This window comes from Falco biarmicus, assembly GCF_023638135.1.
Source record: "Falco biarmicus isolate bFalBia1 chromosome 13 unlocalized genomic scaffold, bFalBia1.pri SUPER_13_unloc_1, whole genome shotgun sequence".
Classification (NCBI taxonomy): domain Eukaryota; kingdom Metazoa; phylum Chordata; class Aves; order Falconiformes; family Falconidae; genus Falco; species Falco biarmicus.
The window spans coordinates 257,237-282,573 of record NW_026611656.1 but is presented as its reverse complement, the minus strand read 5'-3'; the positions used below and the strand labels follow the sequence as shown (position 1 = coordinate 282,573).

The 25,337-nt window shown below is 51.8% G+C and overlaps 3 protein-coding genes across 9 annotated transcripts in view; 1 reads left to right on the top strand and 2 right to left on the bottom strand.

Annotated features, from left to right (window-relative positions):
* Positions 1 to 17,476, top strand: part of LOC130143224 (LIM homeobox transcription factor 1-alpha-like) — a 23,965-nt gene extending 6,489 nt beyond the window's left edge. Inside the window, exons 2-7 of one of the 2 annotated variants that reach the window (XM_056325891.1) lie at positions 13,007 to 13,239; positions 13,676 to 13,833; positions 13,924 to 14,001; positions 14,632 to 14,764; positions 15,138 to 15,296; positions 15,668 to 17,476. In XM_056325891.1, coding sequence (XP_056181866.1) covers positions 13,007 to 13,239; positions 13,676 to 13,833; positions 13,924 to 14,001; positions 14,632 to 14,764; positions 15,138 to 15,296; positions 15,668 to 15,822 — 916 coding nt within the window. In that variant the 3' untranslated portion in view covers positions 15,823 to 17,476. Of the gene's footprint in view, positions 1 to 13,006; positions 13,240 to 13,675; positions 13,834 to 13,923; positions 14,002 to 14,631; positions 14,765 to 15,137 lie in introns of both variants that reach the window. The other variant, XM_056325890.1, reaches the window with a different exon arrangement.
* The window catches only part of UBL5 (ubiquitin like 5), a 43,099-nt gene extending 21,436 nt beyond the window's left edge, over positions 1 to 21,663 (bottom strand). Inside the window, exon 1 of the mRNA XM_056325902.1 lies at positions 21,659 to 21,663. The gene's annotated coding sequence lies outside the window, so the exon portion shown is untranslated. The remainder of the gene's footprint in view (positions 1 to 21,658) is intronic.
* On the bottom strand, positions 3,800 to 25,273 carry CHCHD5 (coiled-coil-helix-coiled-coil-helix domain containing 5). 6 transcript variants are annotated; one of them, XR_008819689.1, is made up of 5 exons: positions 25,254 to 25,273; positions 25,026 to 25,166; positions 24,498 to 24,649; positions 18,757 to 18,876; positions 13,850 to 14,032 (listed from the first exon to the last, which is right to left on the bottom strand). XR_008819689.1 is itself a non-coding variant. In XM_056325900.1 (4 exons), coding segments are annotated over exons 1-3 (294 nt in total). In that variant the 5' UTR covers positions 25,256 to 25,273; the 3' UTR covers positions 3,800 to 4,226; position 24,498. The 6 variants fall into 6 exon arrangements, 4 of the variants coding, with proteins under 4 accessions (XP_056181875.1, XP_056181874.1, XP_056181872.1 ...); XR_008819688.1 differs by lacking the exon at positions 13,850 to 14,032 and adding an exon at positions 17,283 to 18,613; XM_056325900.1 differs by lacking the exons at positions 13,850 to 14,032; positions 18,757 to 18,876 and adding an exon at positions 3,800 to 4,226.
* Between the last annotated feature and the right edge of the window lie 64 nt (positions 25,274 to 25,337).

Below are 25,337 nucleotides of genomic sequence, written 5' to 3'. Positions count from 1 at the left end.
GCAGGGATGCTCAGAGAGCAGAGGTAGGAAACACGGACCCCCGAGACCAGACTCTTTGGTGCACCGGTGGCAAATGGCCGTTTCGGTAGCCTGGAGTGACATCCGGCATCATCCTGTGGAGACCTTGGACCAATTCTGGGCAATTTTAGGGGTTGTGCAGGTTAGGAAAAGCCCAGCGAAGAGGCGAGTGATGCGATACAAATGGAGTTGCTGGAAAATGGGAACTAGCTGGCTTTTCTCATCAGGTGGAGTAAGGTGGGGGCACAGGCGATGGCTGGGACGTGGAGGGGACCGAGTTTTGTGCATCCCCAGGAGCAGCGTGGTGCAGCCCAGGAGGAGCTAGCAGCCCTGCTCCTCCCTGCCCAAGGGAGCGACACCCTCCCTGCCCAAATATTGGGGACTGACCCAGAGCGAGCCCCTTGGCAACTCTTCTGAGCAAGCTGGTTAATGTTTAAACCCATGGGGGAGGGGCTCCTCTCCCAGCAAAGATCTCCTGGGTTGCAGAAGCCGGGATGGGAGGTGGTCAAGAGCGAGCCCAGGCGCTGTGTGCAAACCCCATTGCATTCCAGGAGCAGGAGTCAGACCCTAGAAATGATGAAATTGGTGTTGAAACCAGAAGAATTTGTGGTTTGGTGTTTTTTTTTTTCTTCTCGTGGTGGGATTTTTTGGGCTTTTAAGTAAAAAAGCTTCTCCCTCCCCTTTGCTGCATTCGGGACATTGGGTTATAGGCAGCTCAGAAATATCGGAGTGCTTCCCCAGTATGAGGGCTTTAAAAAATGGTGCTTGAGATGTATTTATAACCTGAAAAAGAGGGACTCGAGGACAAAACGTGATGGATTGCAAGAGCTGAGGATAGCTGCTGCTCTTACAAAGGCGCTTCTGGTTGCCTGTCCCACCTGGCTTTACCAAGCGCCGCTGCTCCTGCCTCTGCTGGGCATCCCAGTCCTGATGCTCCGGAGCAGGGCAGGATCCGTCCCTCCTGCTCCACTACAGGCAGCTTCTCTGTCTGCTGAGCAATGGGGTGTCCCCCCCCGAGTCATGTCTTCTCCTGGCCCCCCCGCTCCATCAGGCTGGAGAGAGGTAATGAAAAGTGGCGGCGCTCTGGAAAGGGAGCAAATAAATGAGATAATGAGCCCCCCTTGACGAGGCAGTGATGAATGGAGCCCCGCGTGCCCGCCGAGCAGGACCCTGCGGGGACCTCCACCAGTAACAAGAGGGGAAACGAGGGAATGGAGGAAGGGAAAGAGCTGGCAACTCCTTCCAGCTCCTCCGGGCTGGGTGATGGCGACCGAGTCCGGGCACCCTTGGGTGGCACCTTTCACAGGGCGAGGGGTGCTTGGCGCTGGCCCTGCGAGGAGCATCTGCAGCTGTTGGGAGACGCTTCGCTCCTCCAAACTGGGGAGGTTGGTCCACCAGTGAGGACCAGGCAGGACCTCAGTCATGCAAAAAGTGGGAAGCTTGAAGCTGGGGAAGGAGCCCGGGGTCCTTTTGGGATGGTCCTTTTGGTGTGTTTGCAGCTCCGCATCTCCCTGGACGGGGTGGGATGCTGCCGGGGAGCGGGACCAGTTCCCCCCAGCTTCAGTGACCAACCCCATCCCACAGATGGGGATCCTGCAGGATCCCTCCTGCCTTTTTCCCCATCCCAAGGATCTCCTCCTTCCTTGTCGGGCGGGTGGTTGAGCCCTGTCTCCCACTGAGAGCGAAGCCCGGCTGATGATTAATGATGTTAATTACACAAAGCTATTCCTACCCCAGTTCTCACTGTTCCCTTGCATTGGTTTGTTCACAGGGCCCAGGAAATTAAACACTAACTCTATAATCACTGCAAAATGAAAGAAATATGCAGATGCGCCTTGAGCGTGATTAAGAAACCAGCCACCACGTGCTGTCTGTTCCCCATTGCCGTTGGATTCTTTTTCCAATGGAGGGGGGGAAATACGTGGGGAAGGAAGAACTTTTATTTTTTATGGGTGGCACATTATTTTTCTAGTGTAATTAAATGTAATTTACTTGGATAGATAGTCTTTTTCTCTTTTGGGCTGGTTTTTTTTTTCCTTCCGTGTTTCGCGTCCCATGGCCTCGAGTCTCTCCTGGATCCCGCAGCACCAACTTTCATGCTACTCCTGGGCAGAGTTTTTGTAACCATCCAGCATCCAGAGCCCTGTGAGCATCTCATTCCAGCTGTGCCTGCCTGGAAAAAAAGAATTGGCTTTCTCTTCTGATGAGGGAAAGGAAAAATATGCAGGTATCAGAGTCCACAACCATAATTTGAGGGACTGTCCCCCCCCCACGCCAGAGCACACAGATACACCTTGGCAATCGGGTGGGTGCCAAGGGTTTATCCAATTTATATTTATCCAACTCGGGATTTCCAGGGAAAGAGGTTTCTGATCCCTTCCAGACTTTATGGGCACAACACAGCTACCGAGGATGCTGCCACCTGGCACCTGGGCTGGGGGAGGTGGATATGGTCCAGCGGGCAAGCAGCCTCCGGGAAGCGCAGGGATGGAGAGCCTGCTCTGCGGGGCTTTGCTAATTAGCGTGGCGCTGACAGACGGGCTACAGCTTTTACCTTGCCATCGGGGAGCTGGCAGAGCCCCCCCCGGCTTGCTCTAGGGCTGGCCACGGTTCGCTGGGCTGGGGAAGGGATAGGTTTGCTCGGCGGTGGGGTAAGGCTGAGGGTTCGCTGTGCGCTGCCGGTGTTGCCCCAAGACAAACCGGGTTTAGAGCCAGCACAGCCCCAGTTGGGCTGGCAGGTTCCTGCCCCGGTGTCTGGGTGAGGAGTGGGGGTTGCTGAAGGCTGGGCCAGCGGGCACGGAGCAGGGTCAGAGCTCAGGGTGACGATGCTACTGGCATCCCAGCATCTCGGATGCTATTCGCATCCCGGCACCTCCGTTCCCCTGGCGGTGCCTGGAGCATCTCTCCTCCCGCTGCAGCGGGGTCTGGATGTTACCTGCACGCACCGAGCGCTGCAGCTTGTTTGCAGGGATGCCGACACGCCACCCCATCGACTTTCCCAGCGCCAGAGCTCCTCAAGCAGCGTGCCGGGAAGGGCTCTGATGGTTTCGAAGGCTCCGAAGGGTGGGAGGCTGGAACGTGCTCCCACTTCTGGATGCAGCATCCCTCTCAGTCCAGAACCAGGGACCACCAGAGGGCAGGCGTGAAGGCAAAGGTGCCAGAAATAAACTCCTGGAGCCAGTTTCCAGGCTTCCAGCCGTGCCAGGGCTGTGGCACTGGGAGCAGCAGGCAGGCGGGCAGGAGCTGTTGCCCTGCAGCACGAGCATCCCGACGGGGAGCCCTGAACTGTTACTGCTTTAAGAAAAACACTTTTCTCCCAGACTAGGAGATGCCTGGAGCGTGGCCGGGGAGCCCAGAGCCTGTTCTTCTCTCTTTCCATCCGCAGTGGTTTAGGAAGGGTCCAGCAGAAGGGGTTTCCAGGCACTTGGTCTCGGCAAAGGGTTTGCACCAAAGTGGAAAGCCCACGGCTGGCGCGACTGATGGCAAGGATTTAAGGGAAAGTGATTTATGAAGCACAGAGGTGCTGCTGTCCCCCTGTTAGCACATCGCCTTTATTACCAAACGTGTCTAACACTGCAAGTGCAGCACTCGTCATCTATCACCCCGTTTCCTCGTCCTCCACCTCCTTCTTTGAGAAGTTTGCGTGAAACCAGACGCTAAAGAAACAAGGGCGAGAGGTGGCAACGCTGAACAAGCGTGGCTGGTGCCCCACAGAACCCTAAAAGTCAGGGTTAAGTCTTTCTCCCATCTTTCTCCCCAGGTATTTTCCTACCTCCTGCTTCCCAATCCTCTCCCCCTCTTTCCCTCCGCTGTTCCTGCTCACTGCTCATCTCCAGAGCTCTAGTAGCTCCGTGACTCCCGCGTTGCTAACACGCCGCTGGAGAATGTGGCCTCTTCTCTCCTAGCTGTTGCACAAATTGAATTATAAACCAGATCCATAATCTGCTTCCAGCTTTCATTTCCACCCCCCCTTAATGCAATTAAGCTTAAATGTGGTTAATTATAGTTTATCCTAACTATCTCGGTGGCAGCTTCACACATCTTTGACTGCTCACAGAGTTTATTTCCATTATCAGGGTCTTGCCGATGCGGTAATATCGGAGCTGGTCAGCCTGGCATGGGGAAGCAGCATCCCAAAACCCTTTCCCAATTCCTGGCTGTGGTTTTGCTGGTGCCAGGAGAAAGATGAAGCTAAAAAGCAGCTTGACCTGTTAAAAAAAAAAAAAATATGCAGAAGTTTAATTAACAATATGCTTTTAAATGGGTGACGTTCATTCCAAAAAGCGGCGTCATTCCCTTGCAGTGCCAGGGTAGATTTCGGGGCACGGTTTAAGTGCTTTCCACGCTGTGGTTTGTGACCTGTTCCCTGAGGCTTTGGCTTGGTTGGGTTTTTTTTATTTTTCCCTTCTTCTCACAACTTTTCCCTTCCCTTCTCTTTATTCCTACCCCCTCCATCCCAAGTCAGGCTGGTCTGTACGTGGAGACCTCCCAGTGAAGTCAGCTGGTTTCTTGATTTACACCGGTGGGTTCCCATTGACAGCTTAAAGCTTTCACTGCTTAAAAAATCTCTTTAGATTTCTTAAAATCTGGATTATATTGGACTGGTACGTTGGTCAGGAGCATCTATGCAGAGGGATCGCAAAGCTGACAGTGTTAGCTTGGCGTGCTCTCTGTAGTAGATCACTCGCTAAGGCAACTTTAAATCCAAGTTGTTTTCTGGAGGTTGCTCCTGGTGTACCTCTCTCAATCCTTAATGCAGGTTTATTTTTATTTTTATTTTTATTTTTATTTTTATTTTTTGCTGAAATATTGCCCTGGTCATCTCTTGGACCACGGCTCTTTTGCCCGAGCATTTTAATACTTTCTAAAATGAGCCCTGCTTAAAAGGAGGGTTTATTTTGAACCCTTGCAGTGAGGATGCTCTGTTATTCCTAAATCACAACAGGAACGGTGGGGATATGCCCAGAACTTCCCAAAAAATCTAGCAGGGCACAGACAGGGACAACATTTTTTAATGGCCAAGTGCCAACCTCCAGCTCATCACTGGCCCAACTCAGCTCCAGGGGGTACCAGAGGCGTTTTGCCAGGAAAGTCGGCTCCGGTCACCAGGTTAGGACGGGCTGGAGCTAAATGTCATTCCTGGAGGCAGGAGCAGCCCTGGCCAGGCACGGTGCCCCGTGCCCCCGCACGCCCCCTCCCTCCTTTCCAACAGCGAGAAGAGGGCGAGAGCGCGGTGTTTAATTTAAATCGCATCTCCCAAGCTTGTTCTTTTCTCAATCAATATTGCTTTTTACATCATATCTAATCTCTTTCTCCACCCCGCCCCCCCTTCCCAAAGTAAAATTTAATTAAATAATTCTAATGAATGTTTAATGATGTTCTTTTGTCATTATTAAATCTGTAATAAAAGTGTCTGCAGCCCTCCTACCTCCCCCCATCAATACCCCCACCGCCAGCCCTCCCTCTCCCGTGCACACACTGTCCTGCTGTCTCTCTTTCCCCCCTGCCTTCCCCCCTCTCGCTGTGACAACGCCGGCATTCAGACCTGAAAACAGGAAATGAGAAAAGGAGAAACAGGATATTGAGTTTGGATACTATCAGGATGGGTAATATCACCCCTAGCTACTAAGCGAAGGAAGCCTTCTCCTGCCAGGCATACTAATGGAGATGTGGAGGCTTCCCGGAGCCGCGCAATAAGGCAGGGCAAAATCAATATGAATTGAGAACTCCCAACTTGAAACCTGTGGACCTGGAGCGAGTTCTTGGTTCGCGTCTTGTTGAGCGGAGAGGGTGGAAAAAAAGAGGAGAAAGAAAGGAGCCGACGGTTCCCTTCTCAGGGGGGGAGCGGGAAGGTGCTGTCTCGGTGATACAGAGCCAGAAATTTTGTCTCTTCCCACAGAGGTGGAATCCCCATCCAGGTGCAGTTCCCATTTTTTTTTTTTTTTGAACCAGGGGCTGAAGCTTCCCAAGAGCTTCAGCGTGGAGGAAGAGCCCGCTTGTGAGCGGGGTGGCTTGCCAAGGCATGACACCAGCTCTCTGCACTGGGAAAAGAAAACGATTTCAAAAAGAAGAGGTGGGCAGGTGGGTTGGGGGCAGGACCCACCTCCTCACTCCTGCACTGGCAAGTGGCTTTGCTCCCGACAGCATGCAGAGTATCCTTGAAAAAGCACCAAGCGCAGGACCCCAGGAGAGTTGAGCAGGAAATTGCACGGGTTAAACCCGGAGAAATAGATGCTGCCCCTGCCCAGCGTGTGCCCATCCCCGCTCGGCTCAGGGCTCCCACGATCTGTTGGAAATATTAAAAAAAAAAAAAAAAAAAAAAGAAAAGCAAGCATTTAGAATACACTCTCAAAAGAATAAACCCAAAGCTGCAGCCTAGTTCCAGTCCAGCGCAGGTCTGGAGAGATCCAGCGGTTGAATCCCATCTTCCCCCAGCTCCGAGCGAGCCTCGCATGGGATTAGAGCAGAGCAGGAAGATCTTTCCCTCTGCCTGGCAAGGCAAGGGCAATGCCGACGCTGAAACCCCCTCCACCGCATCCCCCCAGCGATGGGGGGGTATTTTCAGCTTAGGGGAGCTCCGGCAGGGCTGGGAGCGCAAGGCAACCAGGCTGTTCGTGCAATGTTAGCAGCTGGAAGGGAAGGGCAGGAGGGAATGGCTCCAGGTACGCGTACTGCCGCCGTCCCTCCGTTCCAGATGGGTTTGGAAGGAGCCTGCTCGGTTTCTTCCTCGGGAGCGGCGAGGAATACCAGCTCCCATCGAGAGCAACAATACCCAGCGAACACGGTCCTTGCACTGGGTGGCCACGCGGTTCCCATCACTGCAGAAGCCCCTGGCGTGGGGGACAGCGGGATTTGGGAAGGGCTGCAATGCCCCGAGCGGTCCCACTGGGAAAGCAAGCACCAGATGGGTACCAAGACGGGTAAAACTCATTTTTAGGACCCGTTTTCCCTTCCACCGAGCTTTTCAGGGAACGGCGGTGGAGTGGGATGTTTTTTTGGGGGGGTACACGCTCACAAAACCACACAACCCCCTTCTCCCACTGTATTTTCCCACCGTCCTTCCCACCTGACAGAGACACCCCAGCACAACCCCTCCCCGGCAGTACTCAAGGAAAAGCGTGTTGGGGGTGTGTGTGTGGGGGGGGGGGGGGAGGAAAAACACCAAAAGAACCCCCAACCCACATTTTTTGTTAGCATTCAGCAGTGATATGACAGACGCCCTATGAATTCTGGGAGATTTTAATAAAGAAGACAGGCCTGTGAAATTTAATAAAAGAGTTCATCAGATTATATGGTGATGGCTCAGTGCCACCGTGCTGGCAGTAATATCCTCGCAGTGGGGGGTTTAACCCCTTGAGGGACAGAGCAGCAGCAGAGTATTAAATCTTTCAGTAGCATTTCACTTGTGTCACTTTAATATTTATGAATCTCTCCGGCTTTGGGAACCTCTTCGGTGTTGTTTTGCTTTTCTGTTTTGCTTGTGGTTTAGGTTTTCGGCGGCGTTAGCGGTTGGCTTTTTTTTTTTTTATTATTTTTCCCAGCGTGTTTTCACCGCTGACAGGAACAGAATCAAGCCCAGGGAGCAGAGCTTGCACCTCTTACCTTGGTGGATGCCAAAGGCATTTACAGGGTCCAGCCAAGCAGGACCACGCTTGCAAGATGCAGGTTTTTTTGGCTACTTTTCAGAACCCAGGGCGATGACACAAAATGCTGCTCACGGTGCTAGATGCAAAACTGCGGGGAGATCTCTTGGCTGCATGCTCCATCCCCAAATCCTGCTCCACACAACCGTGGTGCTGCCCTCATCCTTTCCCAGGGGTATCTCCAGGGGTGGGGAGAGAAGGTTGGGTCGTTCACGCTGTGTGGCAGTGAGGATGCAACGGCAGCAGTGTGATGGTGGCTCTTCGACTCTTACCTCATCCCTCTGCCTTTTAGAGAAACATTTAAGCGAGGTGACTAACGCCTGTTATTTTAAATTTGGGTTTTTTTCCACTCCTCGGGGGAGAACTTTGCAGGCAGCAGGCTTTGGTAATCTTTGACTTCTGAAGATTTCTTTTCTGGCGTACAGGTTCACATCAGAGGTTTGCAAAAGTTTGAGTCTCGGCAGTTTCTGACAAGAGGCACAATGACATGATCACAAAGTTCCTTTCTGGCCATAAATCTACCCATGTAACCCCGCAAAGAGTTTTGGAGGCAACGGAGAGCAAAGGTGACTGTTGCCCCCAAATGACTCCTCCTCTTTCCGACCCAAACATTGCTGGGAAAAGTCAGAAATTAAGCAGAAGGAAAATTTCTTTTCCCCCCTGGTGCCGCTCTGTATCGCCGACCCAGGGGAAATGGCTGGTGCAGTCGGGAATGAAAGCGCATATTGTGCCGCCGCAGCCTCCTCGTTTCCCTTGTGTGTTCCCTTCCCTGTCAAGCCCCCAGCCCAAAATCTGGAAAGGGGCTTTGCAAGTTCCACTGCAATATTTCAGACAGCAACAATGGATTTGGCAGCTCAATGTTAAGTAAACAGACCTCGCTTAAGCCTGGACTGCTTCATTTTGACTAAACCCTAACTAAATAAGCTCGTTTCACCAAGCACAGGCCTCCCAGCTTAATTCCTTGCTTCATTAACACCTTTTAATCCCATCGAGACAATCGTATGCCTGCCAAATTACCCTTCCCAGGCCTGGGTCAGCGTCTTCTCCGTGTCACAGCGGGTCAGAGAGGTTCTCAAACAAGTCACTGCTCAGCTCAGCTCCATCTGGGAGCCGGGTGGCCGCTTCTCCAGAGCCATCAGCCGAGAGACCGATGCCCTCGGCTCCAACACGGCTGCTCTGCCAGGATTAACGGAGAGTTTGGGGGTGTTTTTTACCAGGACTAAAGTCTGATGAACGAAGTCCATAAAACCCTCTGAAAAGATGGAGAAAGATCTGAAAGCGCCTCGGCTGTGGGCAAAAGCCAGAGGGATGCAGGTGGTTCCTCTTCTCGCTGCTCCACACTTTGCAACTTTGCTGAACATCTTGGGGGGAAATCAATCACAAAAACCAGTATTTTTTTAAATGGAAAAAAGAGAAAATAATCGCAAAAAAAAATGTTGTTCTTAGAAAGCAAAGCAAGGAGTTCATGGTAAAAAGAAGATAGTGAAGCTGTAGGCAGGGGGAGGGTCTCAAATAAAGCGATAGTTTTTCACAGGGTATGTCACTCCTTGCTACAAGATGCTGCTGGGACCAAGATTTCAGCAAGCTTCAGACCGCCAGGCATCACCGTGGTGTCCAGGCATCCAAGAGGAAGGGGGAAATAGCGTCGGGACTTTTGGGTGGTGCTGGTTGTGCTCCTGCAGGCGCTCAGCCTTTTCTGCAGAGGGGTCAAATACCTCCGGGCAAGGAAAGCGTGGGCAGCTGGCGACCCTGGCCTCCAGCCCAGCACCAAAGCTCTAAGAGACAATCCACCTCCGTCCTGGCTTGGGTGACACATGCCGTCTCGGAGCTGGTGAACGGTACAGGTGCGCTGGCCCCGGCTGCCAGGCAGCTCTCCTGCCCCCAGCGCCGGTTCTCTGGCCACGCGTGTCCATCCATGGGAAGAACCAGCTGCCAGGACCGGTCCCTGTCACCCCAAGCCTCTCTCACAACACCGACTTGGGAGCGACCATCCTACTTGCTCCATGGCCGAATTCCCAGAGACGTTCCCACTTCCAAGCCCACCCGCCTTCCGGCTGCTGACACTTTTTCCAGCCAGGTGAGCAATCCCCCGGCAGGAAAATCAAATTTCTATTATTTTCCAAGGTAATTAACTTAAGGCAAGCTGGTAAGAGTCATAGAATCATAGCACGGGGTGGGTTGGAAGGGACCTTAAGGATCATCTCGTTCCAACCCCCGCTGCCACAGGGACACCTTCTGCCAGACCAGGTTGCTCAAAGCCCATCCGACTTGACCTTGAACACTTCCAGGGATGGGGAATCCGCAGTTTCTTTGGGAAACCTGTGCCAGCGCCTCGCCACCCTTCACGAAGAAGGATGAGGGACATGTTCCTGCGTGCACACACCTGCCTCTGCTCACTGGATGGTTTCCGACTGTTCACAGGAATAAAAGCCGACAGCCTTATCACACCTCCTGTAAGGATATATCAAACAGAAATCAAACTCAGGTGGGATTTGGGGGAAATGGAGGTCTTAAGGACACAGGGGGACCTGGACAAAATAGAAGTGGGCTGTAAGGATCAGGCAGGCCAGGGGTCTTTCTGAAAGAAGCGGGGTGTCGTCGTTGTGAGTTGCAGGTGCATTGAAGTGGTCCTGCTGCTGCTCCGGGAGCAGGCAGAGCTCTGGCTTGTGTCGCTGCTCTTCCTAAACGCGCTTTTCATTACGAACCTGAGAACCCGCTTATTTTTCAGCCTGTCCCTCAGCGTTGTTTCCGCAGGCAGCCGCTTCCAGACACCGTGCAGCCGCGGCCGCGGCACAGCCTCCCAAGCCTCCTTGCAACCCACTGCCAGCAATGGAGATGTATTTTGTTCCTATGGCAACCCAAACAATATTACCTTGACTTAAACGGATTCAGGCAATATTAAAACCAGCCTCTTTAGGAATTCCTGGTGTTGGAGGGGCTGAGAATTTTAATTTTGTGTAATGCGAGCTGACACCGTGTTTATGAGCTGCTTGCTGAATGTTTTCTTCAATTAGTACAAAGCAGAGCGGATTTGTTTTCGGGGCTTAGCTGGGAGATGGAGGGTGCGGGCATCACGATGCCAAAAGCATTATTGAGTTACGCTGCAGTTACGCTTCCCTCACCTGGTGGCTGAAAAAAAAAAGCCCTTTTCATGGAAGCCTGGGACATGGCAGCGTCTTTACATGAGGCTTTGCTAACTGCCTCGTCCCAACAGCGGCGGGAGGAATCAACAGGGTGAGGTCTCCGGTCCCAGCTCTATTTTGTTTTCACCTTTCCTCGTTCTGCTCCATCCCTGCAGTTAGAAGCACATCAGGCTTGGATAAGCAATATTCCGGATGTTTTCCGCAAGCAACCAGGGATATCACTCAGGCTAGAAATAGAAAAGGAACGAGGGAATGCTCCAGTTATCTCCATGGATAACAATAATTAAGAAAACACAAGTGAGAAGCAAAACAGGCCATCCTCGATCAGTGTTTTCCTAAATTATCCTGTTCCTTACTTGGAGACAGGTCGGGATATTGAAGTAAAGCTTCTGTTTGTCAGGTTTGTGTTCTCAGCGTGTCTGGCGCTGGATTTGGAGCTCTGGGGTGGAACCAGCTTGGCTTGGATGTATTACAGGAGCAAACGCGTCTCTGGAAGATACGACAAGACCGTAGTACCTTCTGGTAGCATGGGATGCAATGGAAGCTTGGGGCTAGCCTGTCCCCAAGTCGAACGGTGTTCGTGTCACTAGATCCAGCTCCGTAACGAAGCCAGGCAGACTTTTCTTCGGGGGCGGTAATTCTCCCAGCTGAGATGCAGAGAAAAGTCAGTGCTTGCTTTAAAACCGGTTGTTTGAAGGATAAGGGACAGAAACCTGGGAAGAATAGTTTGGTGACCCACGACCAGCGTGACTAAATTATAAGCGGTTTGCAAGAAGATGAAGCCATGATGAAGTAGAGCTGCTGGGCGTGGAATACAGTAAGATTCGAACTGGAAATAAGGCATAGAGGAGCTCGTTAGCCCCTGGAACCTCTTCCAAATGGACGTGGACAGATCCTCCTCCTCTCGGAGCCTCCAGACCGCAGCTGGCTGGCCTTCCCTCTACGTCCACCACCAGCGAACGGGCTCGAGGTGGGAATCCCTGAGCAAGATCCTCTGGGTTGCAACGAACGTGGGGTCAGACTACATCCCCATTATCTTCCACCTGGGCTTAAAACCCAAGAACGTTAATGACTTTCATGTTTTGGGGTATGTCACAGGTTCCTGACTGATCTCAGGCAGCCGTGATCGCAGGCTGGCTCTGCTGTTGGGTCTTTTTTATCGTTTTTACTATTTCACTTCTGCTGTAAAAGAAGGGTGTTGGTGTTAGGAAGGGGACAGACTGGGACTCAGCCCAGATTCAGACTGGGACTGTGCCTGGAACACGCTCCCAGTTTGCTCCTTCATCAGACAGTGAGAGGTTGTGGTTAAAAGGCTGCTCTTTACTCCCAGCTTTTTCAACTAAAATTTGATTATTGTTTTTCAAGCGCGACTTACAGAAAGACAAAGAGGAAAGGGGGAGAGAAAGAGACACGGGGAGGGAGAGAGGAACATGCACACACTCACACAAAGGAGAGAGAAATCCCACACCATTCCAGTTGGAATGTCCCAGACACTTCAGCCGAAAGCCACTGCACAGCACAAATCCATGGTGGTATTTGGAAGGGATGAGCCCACCCCTGTAAGCCTCTTCATCCTGCTCCACAGAGTTTGCCAGGAGGATTAACCCAGTCTTGTTCTCAATCCCAGTTTATGAGTTCCCTGCTGGTGGGGAAGATCCTGTGTGTTTAAACAACAGCCTAATTAATCCCTATTTTATTACTTTCTCTTGTCAAGTGGCTAAATAGAAGCTGTCAGCCGGCAGCCACCACCGCTCACATTTGTTTAGATCCCAAATTACTTCATCAGAACCATCTGCTCTGTACGTGGGGTGCTCAGCAGTTGTTTATTTCTCTCTCTGGACACGGTGTGGGCCACAAACAGCTTTCCCCCTGGGATTCCCTGCGTAAGGCTACTCCAGGCCCTGGGGATGGTCCTGGAGCGGTCCATGAAGTCCTCTCATTAGGAGCAACCTAACAAAGCCAGGCAGCTGACGGCCCTAGGGAGGACGAGGGGACACAGAGCTCTGTCCCACCGGGCCAGGCACGTTTGTGGTCCTCCCTGGTACCAGGGAGGGTCAGCAAGCCCCAGCACGCAGGTGGGATGGATGCTTCTTGCTAGCACAGCTCCAAACATCCACTTCCTCCTTCCCTTGGCTTCCTGAGCCCCAACCCAGGGCTGATCTCCCCTGCCCCAGGGTCTAACCGCTCGGATCTTCTTTTCAGGCTCTTCCAAACCAAGTGTAGCAGCTGCTTGAAAGCCATCGCCCCCTCTGAGCTCATCATGCGGGTGCTGGAGAACGTCTACCACGTTCACTGCTTCTACTGCTGTGAGTGTGAGCGGCGCCTGCAGCGGGGAGATGAGTTTGTGCTCAAAGAGGGGCAGCTGCTGTGCCGCAGTGACTACGAGAAGGAGAAGGAGATGCTGAGCGCTATCAGCCCTGCACCCACTGAGTCCGGTGAGAGGCTGGAGCCGTGGTGAGCGTGGGGAACCGGGGTGAACCTCGTCCAGGGTGCTTACTCCCTGATTGACTATGGGGGAGGCTGCAGAGGGAGATGTACGCAGGTAGAGGTTGTAGCATCTTTTCCTGATAAACGGCCAAGGGGGTACGAGGCTGCTGAGATCCACTCGGACGATCTGGTGAGGTCTGGGTGGGCTTTTGGATGGGATGATCCAGGGCCAGGCTGGCCCAAAAGCACTGTCTCTGAACTGACAGCCCTGCCCCCGAGCCACAGCTCAGTCCACGAGCTTTCCTGGCTTCGCTCTGCGCTTCTGCTCTACATCGCAGCTCAGAAGGAGCAAAACTCTGCCACGTTTCTCTAAATCCTTGCCCTGGGAGGTGGCCCAGAAAGGCCAGTCTCTGCTGAACCACCACTACTGATCCTCTGTTGCAGTGAAAAGCGAGGACGAAGACGGCAGCCACTCGCACGGCAAAGGCAGCGAGGAGAGCAAAGACCACAAGCGCTCCAAGCGCCCGCGCACCATCCTTACCACACAGCAGCGTCGGGCATTCAAGGCCTCGTTCGAGGTTTCCTCAAAACCTTGCAGAAAGGTATAAGGAGGCCACTCAGCACAACTGCTGGCTTGGATCCTCGTAAAGGCGATGTAAGTTCTGATTCAGCTCTCTGGGTTTTGTGGACAGGTGAGAGAGACCCTGGCAGCTGAGACGGGCTTGACGGTGCGGGTGGTACAGGTCTGGTTCCAGAACCAAAGAGCCAAGGTGAGTGATGGTTCTCCTGGGTTCTGCATACCTGGGGAATAGCACACACGCTCGTTCAATTAAAAGGGAACTTAGAATTTAGCTTAGGAAAAGAAAAAACAGAAGAATAGAACAGCTATGCAGGACCCAAGCACTGGTCCACCTAGTCCCACAACGTGTTACTTAGCAGTAGCAAAAGCACAAAGAGAAATACAAAAATCGATCGATTATAGATGTTTGCAGGGCTTAACATTTTTCATGCTGTGAAGGAATTTTTATTACTCTTTTTCTGCTTGCTTTCCCCCCCTTACTACACAAAGACGAGAAGGATTTCCCACTTCTTTCTTCTAGAAGATTAAACATTTCGAATTTAGCAGAATTTAAAGGATGAAACCAGAAAATAATGTGGCTTTGAAAAACCTCGCTCTGTAGTAAAACCAAGTCCTTTGTTTTTTAAACTGCAAACGGCTTCTCCCACAAATATAGCTTTTTGTCAGCCCCGTTCCTCACCCAGGGATGCCTGCAGAGGACTCACCCAGAGGAGTATGAGCAGCTTTATATCACAGCCGTGCTCGCTCCCTGTGAAAACACAACTCACTTGCCTCCTCTCTCGCTCAGAACCTCAAATCCAGGGTCTCCATCTCCTTGCAGATGAAGAAGATTGCTCGCAGGCAACAACAGCAGCAGCAGCAACAGCAGGAGCAAGACCAGCTGGGCAACCCTCGTTTAGGGACCGGGAGAGGGACCGGTCGCAACAGCAGGCAGAGCAACGACGACAGCGAAGGTGAGGAGCGGCCGCGGATGGTGACAGCTCTGGGGGCTGCAGGCTGGGATGGAGGGGACCCACTGGGGGTGTATTTGAGAGGGAATGGGCACAGGAAGAGATGAGCAACGAGCACACATACCAGCTGAACTGGCTAGCTGGAACGGCTAGGTGATGTTCAGTCACGGGTAGTCGTGACACACCACGTATCTCCTCTTTTTGAGAAGACTATGGTTTTTTTCTGTCGCTTGTACGCACACAGCCCAGTACCACACGGCGCTGGTCCAGAGTGAGACCACCAAACGCCGCTGCAGCAATGAGGATAATGTTATCGCGATAGTGCTACGTGCTGTGCACCCTTTTCTTCAACCCATCCCACTGGTTGTGTCTCTAGACGGTGCGAGCGTTCACGGTCTGGATGGGCTGATGGTCCCCTACCCCAGGATCCCCCAGCAGCAGCTGCTGCCCCTGGACCAGAACGGCTACAGCACAGACTTGTACAGACAAGGGCTGACACCCCCGCAGCTTCCAGGAGACCACCTGCACCCCTACGGTAGGAGAGCGGTGTGGAGACCGTCCTGTCTCTGCATCAAAGCTGCACATCGCAGCCCGAGTCGTGAAAAGCCAATTCTGCCGAGGTCAGCAGCAGCGAGTGCTCCACGGGACCTTCTGGCCAGCCCTTCTCAGAAGTCTGGGGAGGCCAGAGCCTCAGGATGAGCTCGGCTAGGGGGCAGGGAGCAAGGCTGGGGTCTTCCCTCCATCCACCGTGAAATATTTGAGTGAGGAAAGAAAGAGTTACGCCGACAGCCGGTCCTGCGTGTGGGGCTCACCTCACGCCAGCCCTGCTGACCATTGCTCCGGGTAAAACACGGTCCTGCTGTCACCCTTACTCAGGTTCACACTCGTTTCCTTTTCCTTTTCTAGACTCAGAAGGAGTTTTTCATGATATGGACAGCGACAGCATCAGCCACCTGGGAGACTGCCTGCTCTCGACAGCCGAAGCCAACCTCCTCCAAGCCCGTGTGGGCAACCCCATCGACCGACTCTACTCCATGCAGAGCTCGTACTTCACGTCCTGACCATAGAAAAGCTCCCAGCTCTTCACGAGTATCTCGGATGGATGCTGCTTCCAATTCAGAACGAGGGTGAGGGAGAAGAAACAAGACCGAGACCTTCAGAGACATTCCTTGAGCACTGCACAACGGAGGACGCAACCAGCTCCGCCACGCGTACAAGCACTAATTCCTGGAGACTTTTCACAGCCTGAAGGACTTTTGGGACGTCTCTCTCCTTTTTTTCTAGCCACCAGTAGATCGATGGTGTGATGTTGTTTAGCTGTAACTTTAGCAGTTTGTCCAGTGTTTAAGCTTTTGAGCATTATGTCCTGCAAGCAAAGACTGGCCAAGCTAACCCGAGCTGCCCCTCGAAGCAGGAGGTGCTCTTCTCCCAAGAACTCGAGTTTATTTAAGCCTCGGTTGCAGCTGAGCTGCTCACTGTGCTGTTTTGCCTCATTTCCCAATCCAGACGCAGGCTTCACGAGACAAGGTTAATTCCCAACAGTAAAATCCAAGGTCCTGAGCCATCTCTAGGGGATGCCACCGCTGCTTCCGAGATTTTCTACGTGGTGGTTGATCGGCTGGCCCAGGGCCGTTTGTTAACATTTCACATTTTGTAAACGCACAGTAGTTTGGCCCCCGATTGAAAACAGCTACCCTTGGGTACCTGCTTCAAGGAACAACAGAATATTTACCCTCTCTCATGTTCAGGGATGTCAGGAGAAGCGTAACACACCCACAGCGAGTCCTTTGCCAGCTTTATGCTTGTCTGTCTCTAAAAGAGCAGTTTTCCTCCCTTTACGGACAGAACGAAAACTTCATTCTCAGAAAACAACAGCTGCCAGCCACAGTAATCTCAGTCTCTTTCTTTAAAAATGAATCAATTTTACTCTAAAAATACTCCTGCGGGAAAGCCCTTCCCCTGTAGGTCTGTCCACAGAGAGATTTCCCACCCTGACTGCGCTCCCAGTTTACTCCAGGCACCCCAGCACCTCGCTTCCCTCCATCCAGTGACGAAAAAAACGGGATTGCGTTATCCCGTAACGTGTCCCTGCCGAGTCACTTCACTCCAAGAGGCTACGTTTGACTTTTGCTTCGAGGGCAACATCAGGACTCGGCCAAGAGAAAAGCATCCCTGCTGCGGATAGAAAGGAATAACCCATTTTCTCCATCCACCACCATGCCACGAGGCAGGTGAGTTACGAGAAGCAGGTGGGCAGCAACGTGTGTACCCACCAAAAGGGCAAGAAAGAAGAGAGCGGAGAATGGAAGTCTGAATTATTACCAAAGGGAAATTCTTTACTCTCCTGCTTCGGACCCAAGTCTGGGATTTGGTTCTTTATATACGTGAAGGATAGCCGGTATTCCTGGAAAGGTCAGGTTTTCCCAGGAGCCTGCTTACAGCACATTAGCTGAAGGAATACGGTCCTCCAGAACTAACCTTCCCTTCTCTATTTGAACTGAACAACCGGCAGACAACTCCAAAAGGAAACAACGCTTTATTTTTAAATCTTGGATCTCCAAAGCTGGGAGTCGAACAGCGCAACTCAAGAACCCGGCTGACTGATGTTTCTGTACGTGGTGTTTTACTTCCAAGCATTCACAGGTTTGCCAGCCTGATTTTAAAGGTGTGTAGCCACTCAAATGAAAAAAAAAAAAAAAAAAAAAAAAAAGGAAATGGCTAGGTTTTGTTTTCTGCGGTTATGAAGGAAGATTCCCAGGAATTCAAAAAAATCCAGGATTTGGGGCTGAAAGGAGATGCAGTCCTGATGCATTTTGTTTTTTATCAGGAATTTGGCACCTTCTTAATTGCTTATAGAGAGCTGACATAAGGAATGACGTGTAACAGAACCACAGCCCTTATAAAGATCCCCCCACCGTTGCTTCCTTTAATAAAGCTGTGTGAACGTGACACGTGCTGATGTGCAGTCACTTCCCGTTGTGCTCACAGTGCCAGGTTCTGTAGCTGGACTTGCCTTTGCTCTCACTATCTGACAACGCCTATCCCCAGAAGGCAGTCATGTACGTAGTTTACAGACACTTTGACATTTCTTTTTACGAGGGAAGGGGGAGCCTTTTGCAGAAACAGCTATTTACGAGACGTTTGCCCAGATAGACAAGTTGTAGACCAAGCTGCTGCAGCTAGGTGACTTCCACCTTTGTTGTGTAGTCACCCACCCCTAAAAAACAAAGCAGAAAAACTCCTCCCGCTGTGCATTACTTTCAGAGGCTCTTGCACTACAGCCGGTCTCAGTTGAGATTAAGTTTTAAGAGGACGTTACAGTGAACTATGTGCAAATTGATGTTTCTCCCAAATACCAGAGCCAGCTTCACCCACTGAAACCCCACCCTCCCTTCTTGTGATCTAGTGCTGTGATGTGCCATGTTTTTTTGCATGTACATTTGAAAATAATAATAAAAAAAAACCAAGAAAAAAAAAAAAGAAAGCAAACTCTTAAGTGGAAATCTGAAGCTTGCCTCGGCACAAACTGCATGCATGGGCAGTCAGCTGGCTCCCTGCAGTCCCACGAAGGTTGGCCTGGGCTTCCCAGGAGAATGGCCCATCCTTCACCCTTCCCAGGAGTTAGGTATCCTGGAGTAAAGGAGCAACTCGTGTGAGTGGCTGCTCATACCTCCATAGAGTCAGGAAACTCAATAGCAGGTGCCAGGAGTTGCAAAAGGAACCAGGATCCCAAGGTGAATAAATAAATACGGTGAAGAGCTACACTAGACCCGGGGCTCCTGATGCAAAGATGTCTGATGGTGACACGAGGGGTCAAGTACAAGAGCCAGTGATGAAACGGATACCCTAGAGCTAAGGAAGGAAAGGACCTGCTGTCAGATAGCAGGTGCTCCCCCATTTTGCGCCCAGGTTCTGCCTGAAACAAGCAGAGATCAGAAAGGTGGACACCAGCACCGCAGCCAACAGAGCCCACAGGCTGTCGGGCTACTTCTTACCAGAGGACAGAGCTGCTTTTATTTTCAGCAGCCAGGTAGGTATCAGTGTTCAGTGGCTGCAGGTGAACCTACTCCCAAGCCCGTCTGGCAGCTGGAAGTCTTCTTGCAGTGGTGAAAGACCTGGGGAGACAGCGAGCGTTAAGTGGGAAGAGGCAGAAGTAGCTTTGCATACATAATGCAGGAGAGATCTGGCCCTTGGGCAGCCCAGGGGTACCAAAAGGCGCCCCAAAGCACCTGTGACCATCAGCCAATTAAGCCTCACGGCTATCGTAGGACTTGGGGAACACGTACTTGAAACAGCAGCAAGAGGCTAAGCTCACCCCGCAGCAGAGTGAGGAACAGAATCACAAGCACCTGAGGTGACACCCAGGCTTTTTGGCTTTCCCTTTTTGCTCTGCACGGTCAAGAGGCAGCGCAATTGCTCGCATCCAGCTCGGAGGTGCAGGTCCTTGGCCGTGACACGCCAGCCTGTTTCCCCCAGGAGGCTCTGGGAGCACCCGCCACTCTCTGTCCTACCCAGGTGTCTTTCCCTCCTGTCTTTGCAGGCAGGAAAATAAAGGTGAATAAAAAGCCAGTCGAGATGGCAGACTGACTGCCAGATGAAAAAAACCCCAACCAAACCCAAATGCTCCCTTCTGCCCACACAATTCCCCTCGTGCTCAGAAGCAGCTCAAAAAAAAAAAAAAAAATAAAATAAAATAAAAAATAATCAGCTGGATGACAGCCAAGGAAAGCAAATGTGTGTGTGAATGGAATGTGGCTCTGCACAACTCTCTGCCCTCAACAGTTGCCCATTTCAGACCCGGCCCTGCCAGCAGCACTAAATCTCTCCCCGTGACTGCAAACACCAAAGGAACACGCTGATTTATGGTTCCTTTAAGTAAAAGAAGCAGAGTGTAAAACGAGAATATTTTCTGGATGAAAAATTAAAGAGATGTTTTGGTTAGTTCCTCATTCTAGGATCATGTGTAATTTACCTTATTGGTTTTAAAGTTCCACTTGAAAGGGAAAATGACATCAACAGGAGTTAAAGCAACAGGCTGAAAAAAAAGTCCTGACACACTTAACTTCACATTCTGAGAGATCGAAACCAAGAAGAAATGGAGGCAAAACAAAGCAGAGAATTAAGTAACCTAATGATCCTTGGCTTTCTTTTAGTTAAGGACCTCAGAACTCCTTGCATGCATTAATTAATTATCCCTCATTACTCCCCAGCCCAGTAGGTGTTGTTTATTTCAGAGATGAGTAAACAGAGACATAGACCATGTTGGGAGGATCCTCTAAGGCCACACAGAAAGACAGCGAGTAAGTGGAAACAGAAAAAAAACCTGACACCCCATCTACTTAACTACCAGGCAAAAGGCACATTTGACTGCAAACAAGAGAGAAGAACAATTAAAAGTGGAGAAAACATAGAACCAGGAGACGGAAACCCAGCAGAGAATGGCGATGCTGATGCCAGAAGACAAGAAACAGAAGTGTAGCGACACAAAAAGACTTGTGGGAAGGAAGGATCCTTCACAATAATTAACCCCCAAGCGAGAACGCCTACACAAGCTTGGCGCTGCTTGCTTAACAGCTCTCATCCATCGCAGAATTTGCCCCTTTGGGTTCCTCTCCTCACTACTGCAGGGCTGTAGCGTTTATTTCTGGTCTGGTCTGTGTTTGGGAGGATGTGAGAGGACCAATCTATCTGAATCCTGCTCTAATTATTCCCCCCCCCCCCCAAGTCTCTCACTCTAGGAACCACAGGCTTATTCATTTATTGATTTCAGCCACTTGGCATTAATTTAGCTGAATCTCTTTGCAGTCTTTGGAGAAAAAAGCTGAACCTACCAGTTGGATTGACTGCCCGAGGACTTTTTCCCCTTGTTCAGCTTCGTGCCAGTGACTGTCCCCCTTCCAACGGCTTCCTGCACTCGCTTCCAGAAGCCTGTCCTAACCAAACTAAGAGGTACGAGATCATAATCCTGTGGTACAAGAAATGAAGAGGCAGCTTTCCTGGGTTCCCAGTTCCAAAATTTTCAGCTTTTCAGAGGTCTCCCTTGCCAGTTTACACCTCGTGTAAGATACTGGAGCAACAAATGCTCCTTTTAGCTTTTAAGGCTAAATATGTTTCCAGTGACAGGACCAAAAACCCACAACAGCTGGATTTGGAAGTAACAGCTTTTCCCAGCACTCCCAGGGACACTTGTTCACCCTGTGTATACAATTTTGCCTTATTTCCAGCTGCTACCGCACATCCGAGCCAGTTAGATCCACGGCGGCTGTTCCCTTATGTTGGCAAAGGGCAAAAATAGCTGTAACGGCCACTCAGATTTTATTCCAGCAAATTTGGGTAGCCCATGCCATTAGGATGAGCTGCAAAACTCCTGCTTCTCGCTTAAAGAGGCCTTAAGCCCCTCTGCCTAAGTGAGAATAAAACTGATTAATCACGCAGCACTGCACGTATAGCTGTGGATTCCTTCAAGGCTAAGAGGAAAGCAAGAGAATACTCTCTGGCTTCTTCCAGCCGTTCCCCGGCCCATCCAGTTGAAGGAAAGAAAAATCGTTGCTATGCCTTTCACTTTTCGCAAAGGCATTTGCCAAATTTGCCAGGGCTACAAGATGACTTAATCTAGAAACCTTTCCACGGGAGCTGGCAAACTGAGGAGGGCCACAGCTTCAGGTAGTGACCACCACAACACTCCCCTCCACGGGAAGGTTCCGTCAGTCTCTGCTACACGAAGTTATTTTACGTTTACCTTACACAGGCAGTGAAAGACGTGCACTCTTTAGTCACCATGCAACTTGCCGCTGCCTCACGAGTATTTTCTCGGAAAACATTTCTCTCCACTGCTGCAGGCAGAAACGGGATGGAGCAGCACCTTCCTCTCCCCCGTCTCTGTAGTAAGGAGCGAACTGAACCCTGCGACAGTTTGGCTCATCGATGACAGTGGCAAGTGGCTGGCAGCTGAGCGGTTAATGTGTTAAAGCAAGTAATAATAGAGTGGCTCAGGCTCCTGAGGAGGAGGAGGCGGCATAACTGGGCTTAAGAGGGGGCCCAGTGCACCTTAAACATAATGAAAAATGGCTTTTCTGCTGACAGGCTGACATTTCAATACAATGTCAACAACATGTAAAGCACCTTTGCTCCTGTGTAACGGCATCCTTAATAAAGCTATTCACACCACAATTTATGACTAATAGGGTGCTGCCTGGTATAAATAAAAACTCAAAAGACTCAATAAAAATAGATACTTTTTTTTCCTCCTTTTCTGGTAGCACTTGCCCCCCCCCCCAAATTAATTTTGAGGCAAAGCTACTGTCACCTTTTCCTCCCCAATTTTTCCGTCAGAAGATAAACAGCTCTTTACATTGCAAATGCGCAGCATTCAATTAAAAAAAAAGTTTTCTACAAGCGTGTGTAGACGTTTTAAGACCACTGCTGAAATGCACCCACCTCTGAGGCAGGCACCAGCAACGCCGACAGCCAGCTTTGAGCTTCGGGCTCTGCTAGAAGCTGGAACAGCTCAACTTAAACCTGCTGTCCCTCTCCCCAAAGGAGCGAAACCCTGCCCAACTGGAAAATGCCAAGCCATGTTTGCCAACCAGCACAGGCTCAAAGGCGAGCGCTTGGACTTACGCCTGGCTGAAACACAAATAAGGATTAACGTGTCCCAGGAAGGGGTATGGACCCCTGGGAACCAGGTCAAAGCCAAGTTTCCTTGTCCACGTCTCACCCTCTCTTCAAGGTACAAAAAAACCCTCACAAACACTGGGCTGTGCCTTCAGAGGAAGACTCCACGGGCGTTGTACGTAATAGTTTCTGGATGTTGCCCACTCCCTGCACACTTTTGGAAGATTTTGATTTATACTTCTCTGTAACTCTTCTGGAAGACCCAAGCTCCTACTCTGGACAGCAGCAAAGTTCCGAAGCTGCGTTTGTGTCACTAAGTCACAGAAACTCATTTCTCCTTCCTTAAACCTGGTCTTGAGCTCCCCAAAGGACTTTCCGAAGTTTAAACTGGTGCTGGGAGACTCTCAGCCCCACTTCACAGCCCTACAGCAGTTTCCAGACGTGGCATGCTGGAGGAGACACGAGGGCCCTAGCTCGCAGCACCCCAACATTCTCCCTCCGCAGATGTGCTCACAGATCCCACGAGCCCCAGGTCTCAACCCCCCTCCTCATAACACCATCTACAGTTTCTTTTGTTTTAATTTCACACACACACTATTTACAGCCCAGGAACAACCTCTCCTTAGAGCTGGGCTCTTCGTCCCCCTGGGGTAGAACAACAGAGCCCCCCGCCCCGCCTCCAGCACCCCTGCACTGGAAGATCTCTGTTGCACTTCCAAGTAGAGCAGTCAGTGCTCTGAAGTCTGTGCTTTTTCTGCCGTCTCTGCCGGTGGGAAGACTCCCTCTGCTGTTCTAAACCAGCAGAAGGCCTGGGGCTACAACCCCTCAAGGCACCCCCAAAACTGGGAACCACACAGGATGTTTTCAGGTGAGTCAAGCTGACCTTTACAGTCAAAGAAAGGTCCCTGCAGTTGGTCCAGCTCAAAGAGCAGCTTCCATCATCAGTGGGAAAAGCCAGAACTGGCTTTGGATCTTGAGAAGTGTTGGGTTTTTTTATTGGGACGAAGGAAAATTATTGTGCTTACTCATCAAAGGAACTGTTGAAGAATACAGAGCACAGAAAAAGAGGTAAGGGCTGATTTCAGTGCTCGGCTCTCACACAAGCACAGCTGCAGGTCACTGCTGATCCTTCGGTGTCGCTTCAACACAGTTCCGTAATTTATTTACTTAGAAAGTTTTTAGAGGCAACTCAGCAGACAAACCCCAGCGTTACCCGTCCAGTCAATGGATCAGGAATGCTCTGGCATCCCGGTCAGAGTCCAGCTGTCTGCTGGAGACAAGCGTAGTGTAACCAGACCCAGAAAACCACATCCCAGGGCGGCGTGTTGTTTTTCAGAGGGGTAAAACCAACCCAACCAAGCACTGGGACGATACTCCAGAGTACAGAAAGACTTTTCATTCACTCCTGAAGATGAATTTTAATTCCAAGGCTCCCCTATGAAAAAACAGCACAAATACAAGCTTCAGGTAGGCTCTGCGCGCATGCAGCACCCTAGTTATGAGGTACAGTAGATTACCATGTCAGGTCATGGGAGTATGTCACGTTCAGGTGATTTCCACATAGTCAGTGACGTGTTATTTACTTTAAGGTGGCTCCATAGATGTTTACAAGATCTTCAGCAGAGCGCTGCAAGCTGACCTGCCCCAACAAAGCCATTCTGTATATGTTACCACACCAAACCGATGGCCAAGCTGACCAATAGATTTAGACAAAAATCACAACTTTCCCTGGGCAAGACTGCTTCCCTAGCAGAGCCTTTCGCCCAGGGTATCGGCTCAGTCTGACAGAGAAGAACAAACCCATTTGGTTAAATACACCATTGCACTCACAGCCACGATGGCCACACACACATCGCTTAGAGCCCTGGACAGTCCATGCCAACGGATAAACCACTCTTGTAACCAAAATATACTTCCTGGCTGTGCTCAATGGTTTTCTGAGACAAGAAGGGAAGGTGGGTGGGAGAAAAAGGAGGGTCTCTGTGTATTCTGGGCTGTACTGTTCCACTCCAGCTGTGCAGCCAAGCAGCCCCAAGCAGACATGGGGAGTGGTTGTCAGTAGGAGGGCTCTGGACCACAGGTGTGGAGAGAAAGGGGCTCCGCTCCGCAGCCCGACACTCACCTCACGTGGAGAGCTTCACCTGGTCAGCGCAGAGCAGAAAGGCGTTGACCTGATCGCTACAGTTCATGACGGAAGCTTGGTTCTCCTTCAGACATTGCTCAAAGGCAGCAAACGGCTCCGCGCAGTCCCGGCGGATCTGCTGCACGATGGGGCTGCGGGACAACACCGGGAGCTGCATGGCCTGACCCTGAGGGGTCCAATCCTGAGGGGCCCGGCCCTGGGGGGTGTCTGGCCCTGGGGGGGTGTCTGGCCCTGGGGGGGTTCCAGCCCTGGGGGACCCCGGCCCAGCCCCAGCCCTCAGTGGCCCGGCCCAGTGGGGCCCAGCCCGGTGGGCCCAATCCTGAGGGGCTCGGCCCAGTCGACCCAACGCTGAGATGCCCAGCCCAGCCCCAGCCCGAGGGGCCCAGCCCGGGGGACCCAACTCCGGGGAGCCTAATCCTGAGGTGCCCGGCCCTGAGTGGCCCAGCCTGGGGAGAATGGCCCTGAGGGGCCCAGCCCGGCCCCAGCCCACCCTCCCCCCGCACTCACTGCGCGGCGGCGCAGCGGGACATGCTGAGGCGGAGCCGGTGACAGTCGCGCTGCCAGGAGGCCGGGCTGGCGGCCACGCACCGCCCGTACTGCTCCATCTCGCTGCGGCAGTAACGTGCCGTGATCTCCAGGGCCGCCTGCCTGCGGGGAGACGGCAACGTTACCGCATGGGGGGGAGGGGGGCAGCGCGGCCTAGCGCGGCCCAGCCCCGCCGCCGCCCGTACTCACATGCCGCCGGTGCCGCTGGGGGGCGCTCTGCGCATGCGCAGCCCCGCCCCATCCGCCCCGCCGGCCACTGCGCAGGCGCCGCGC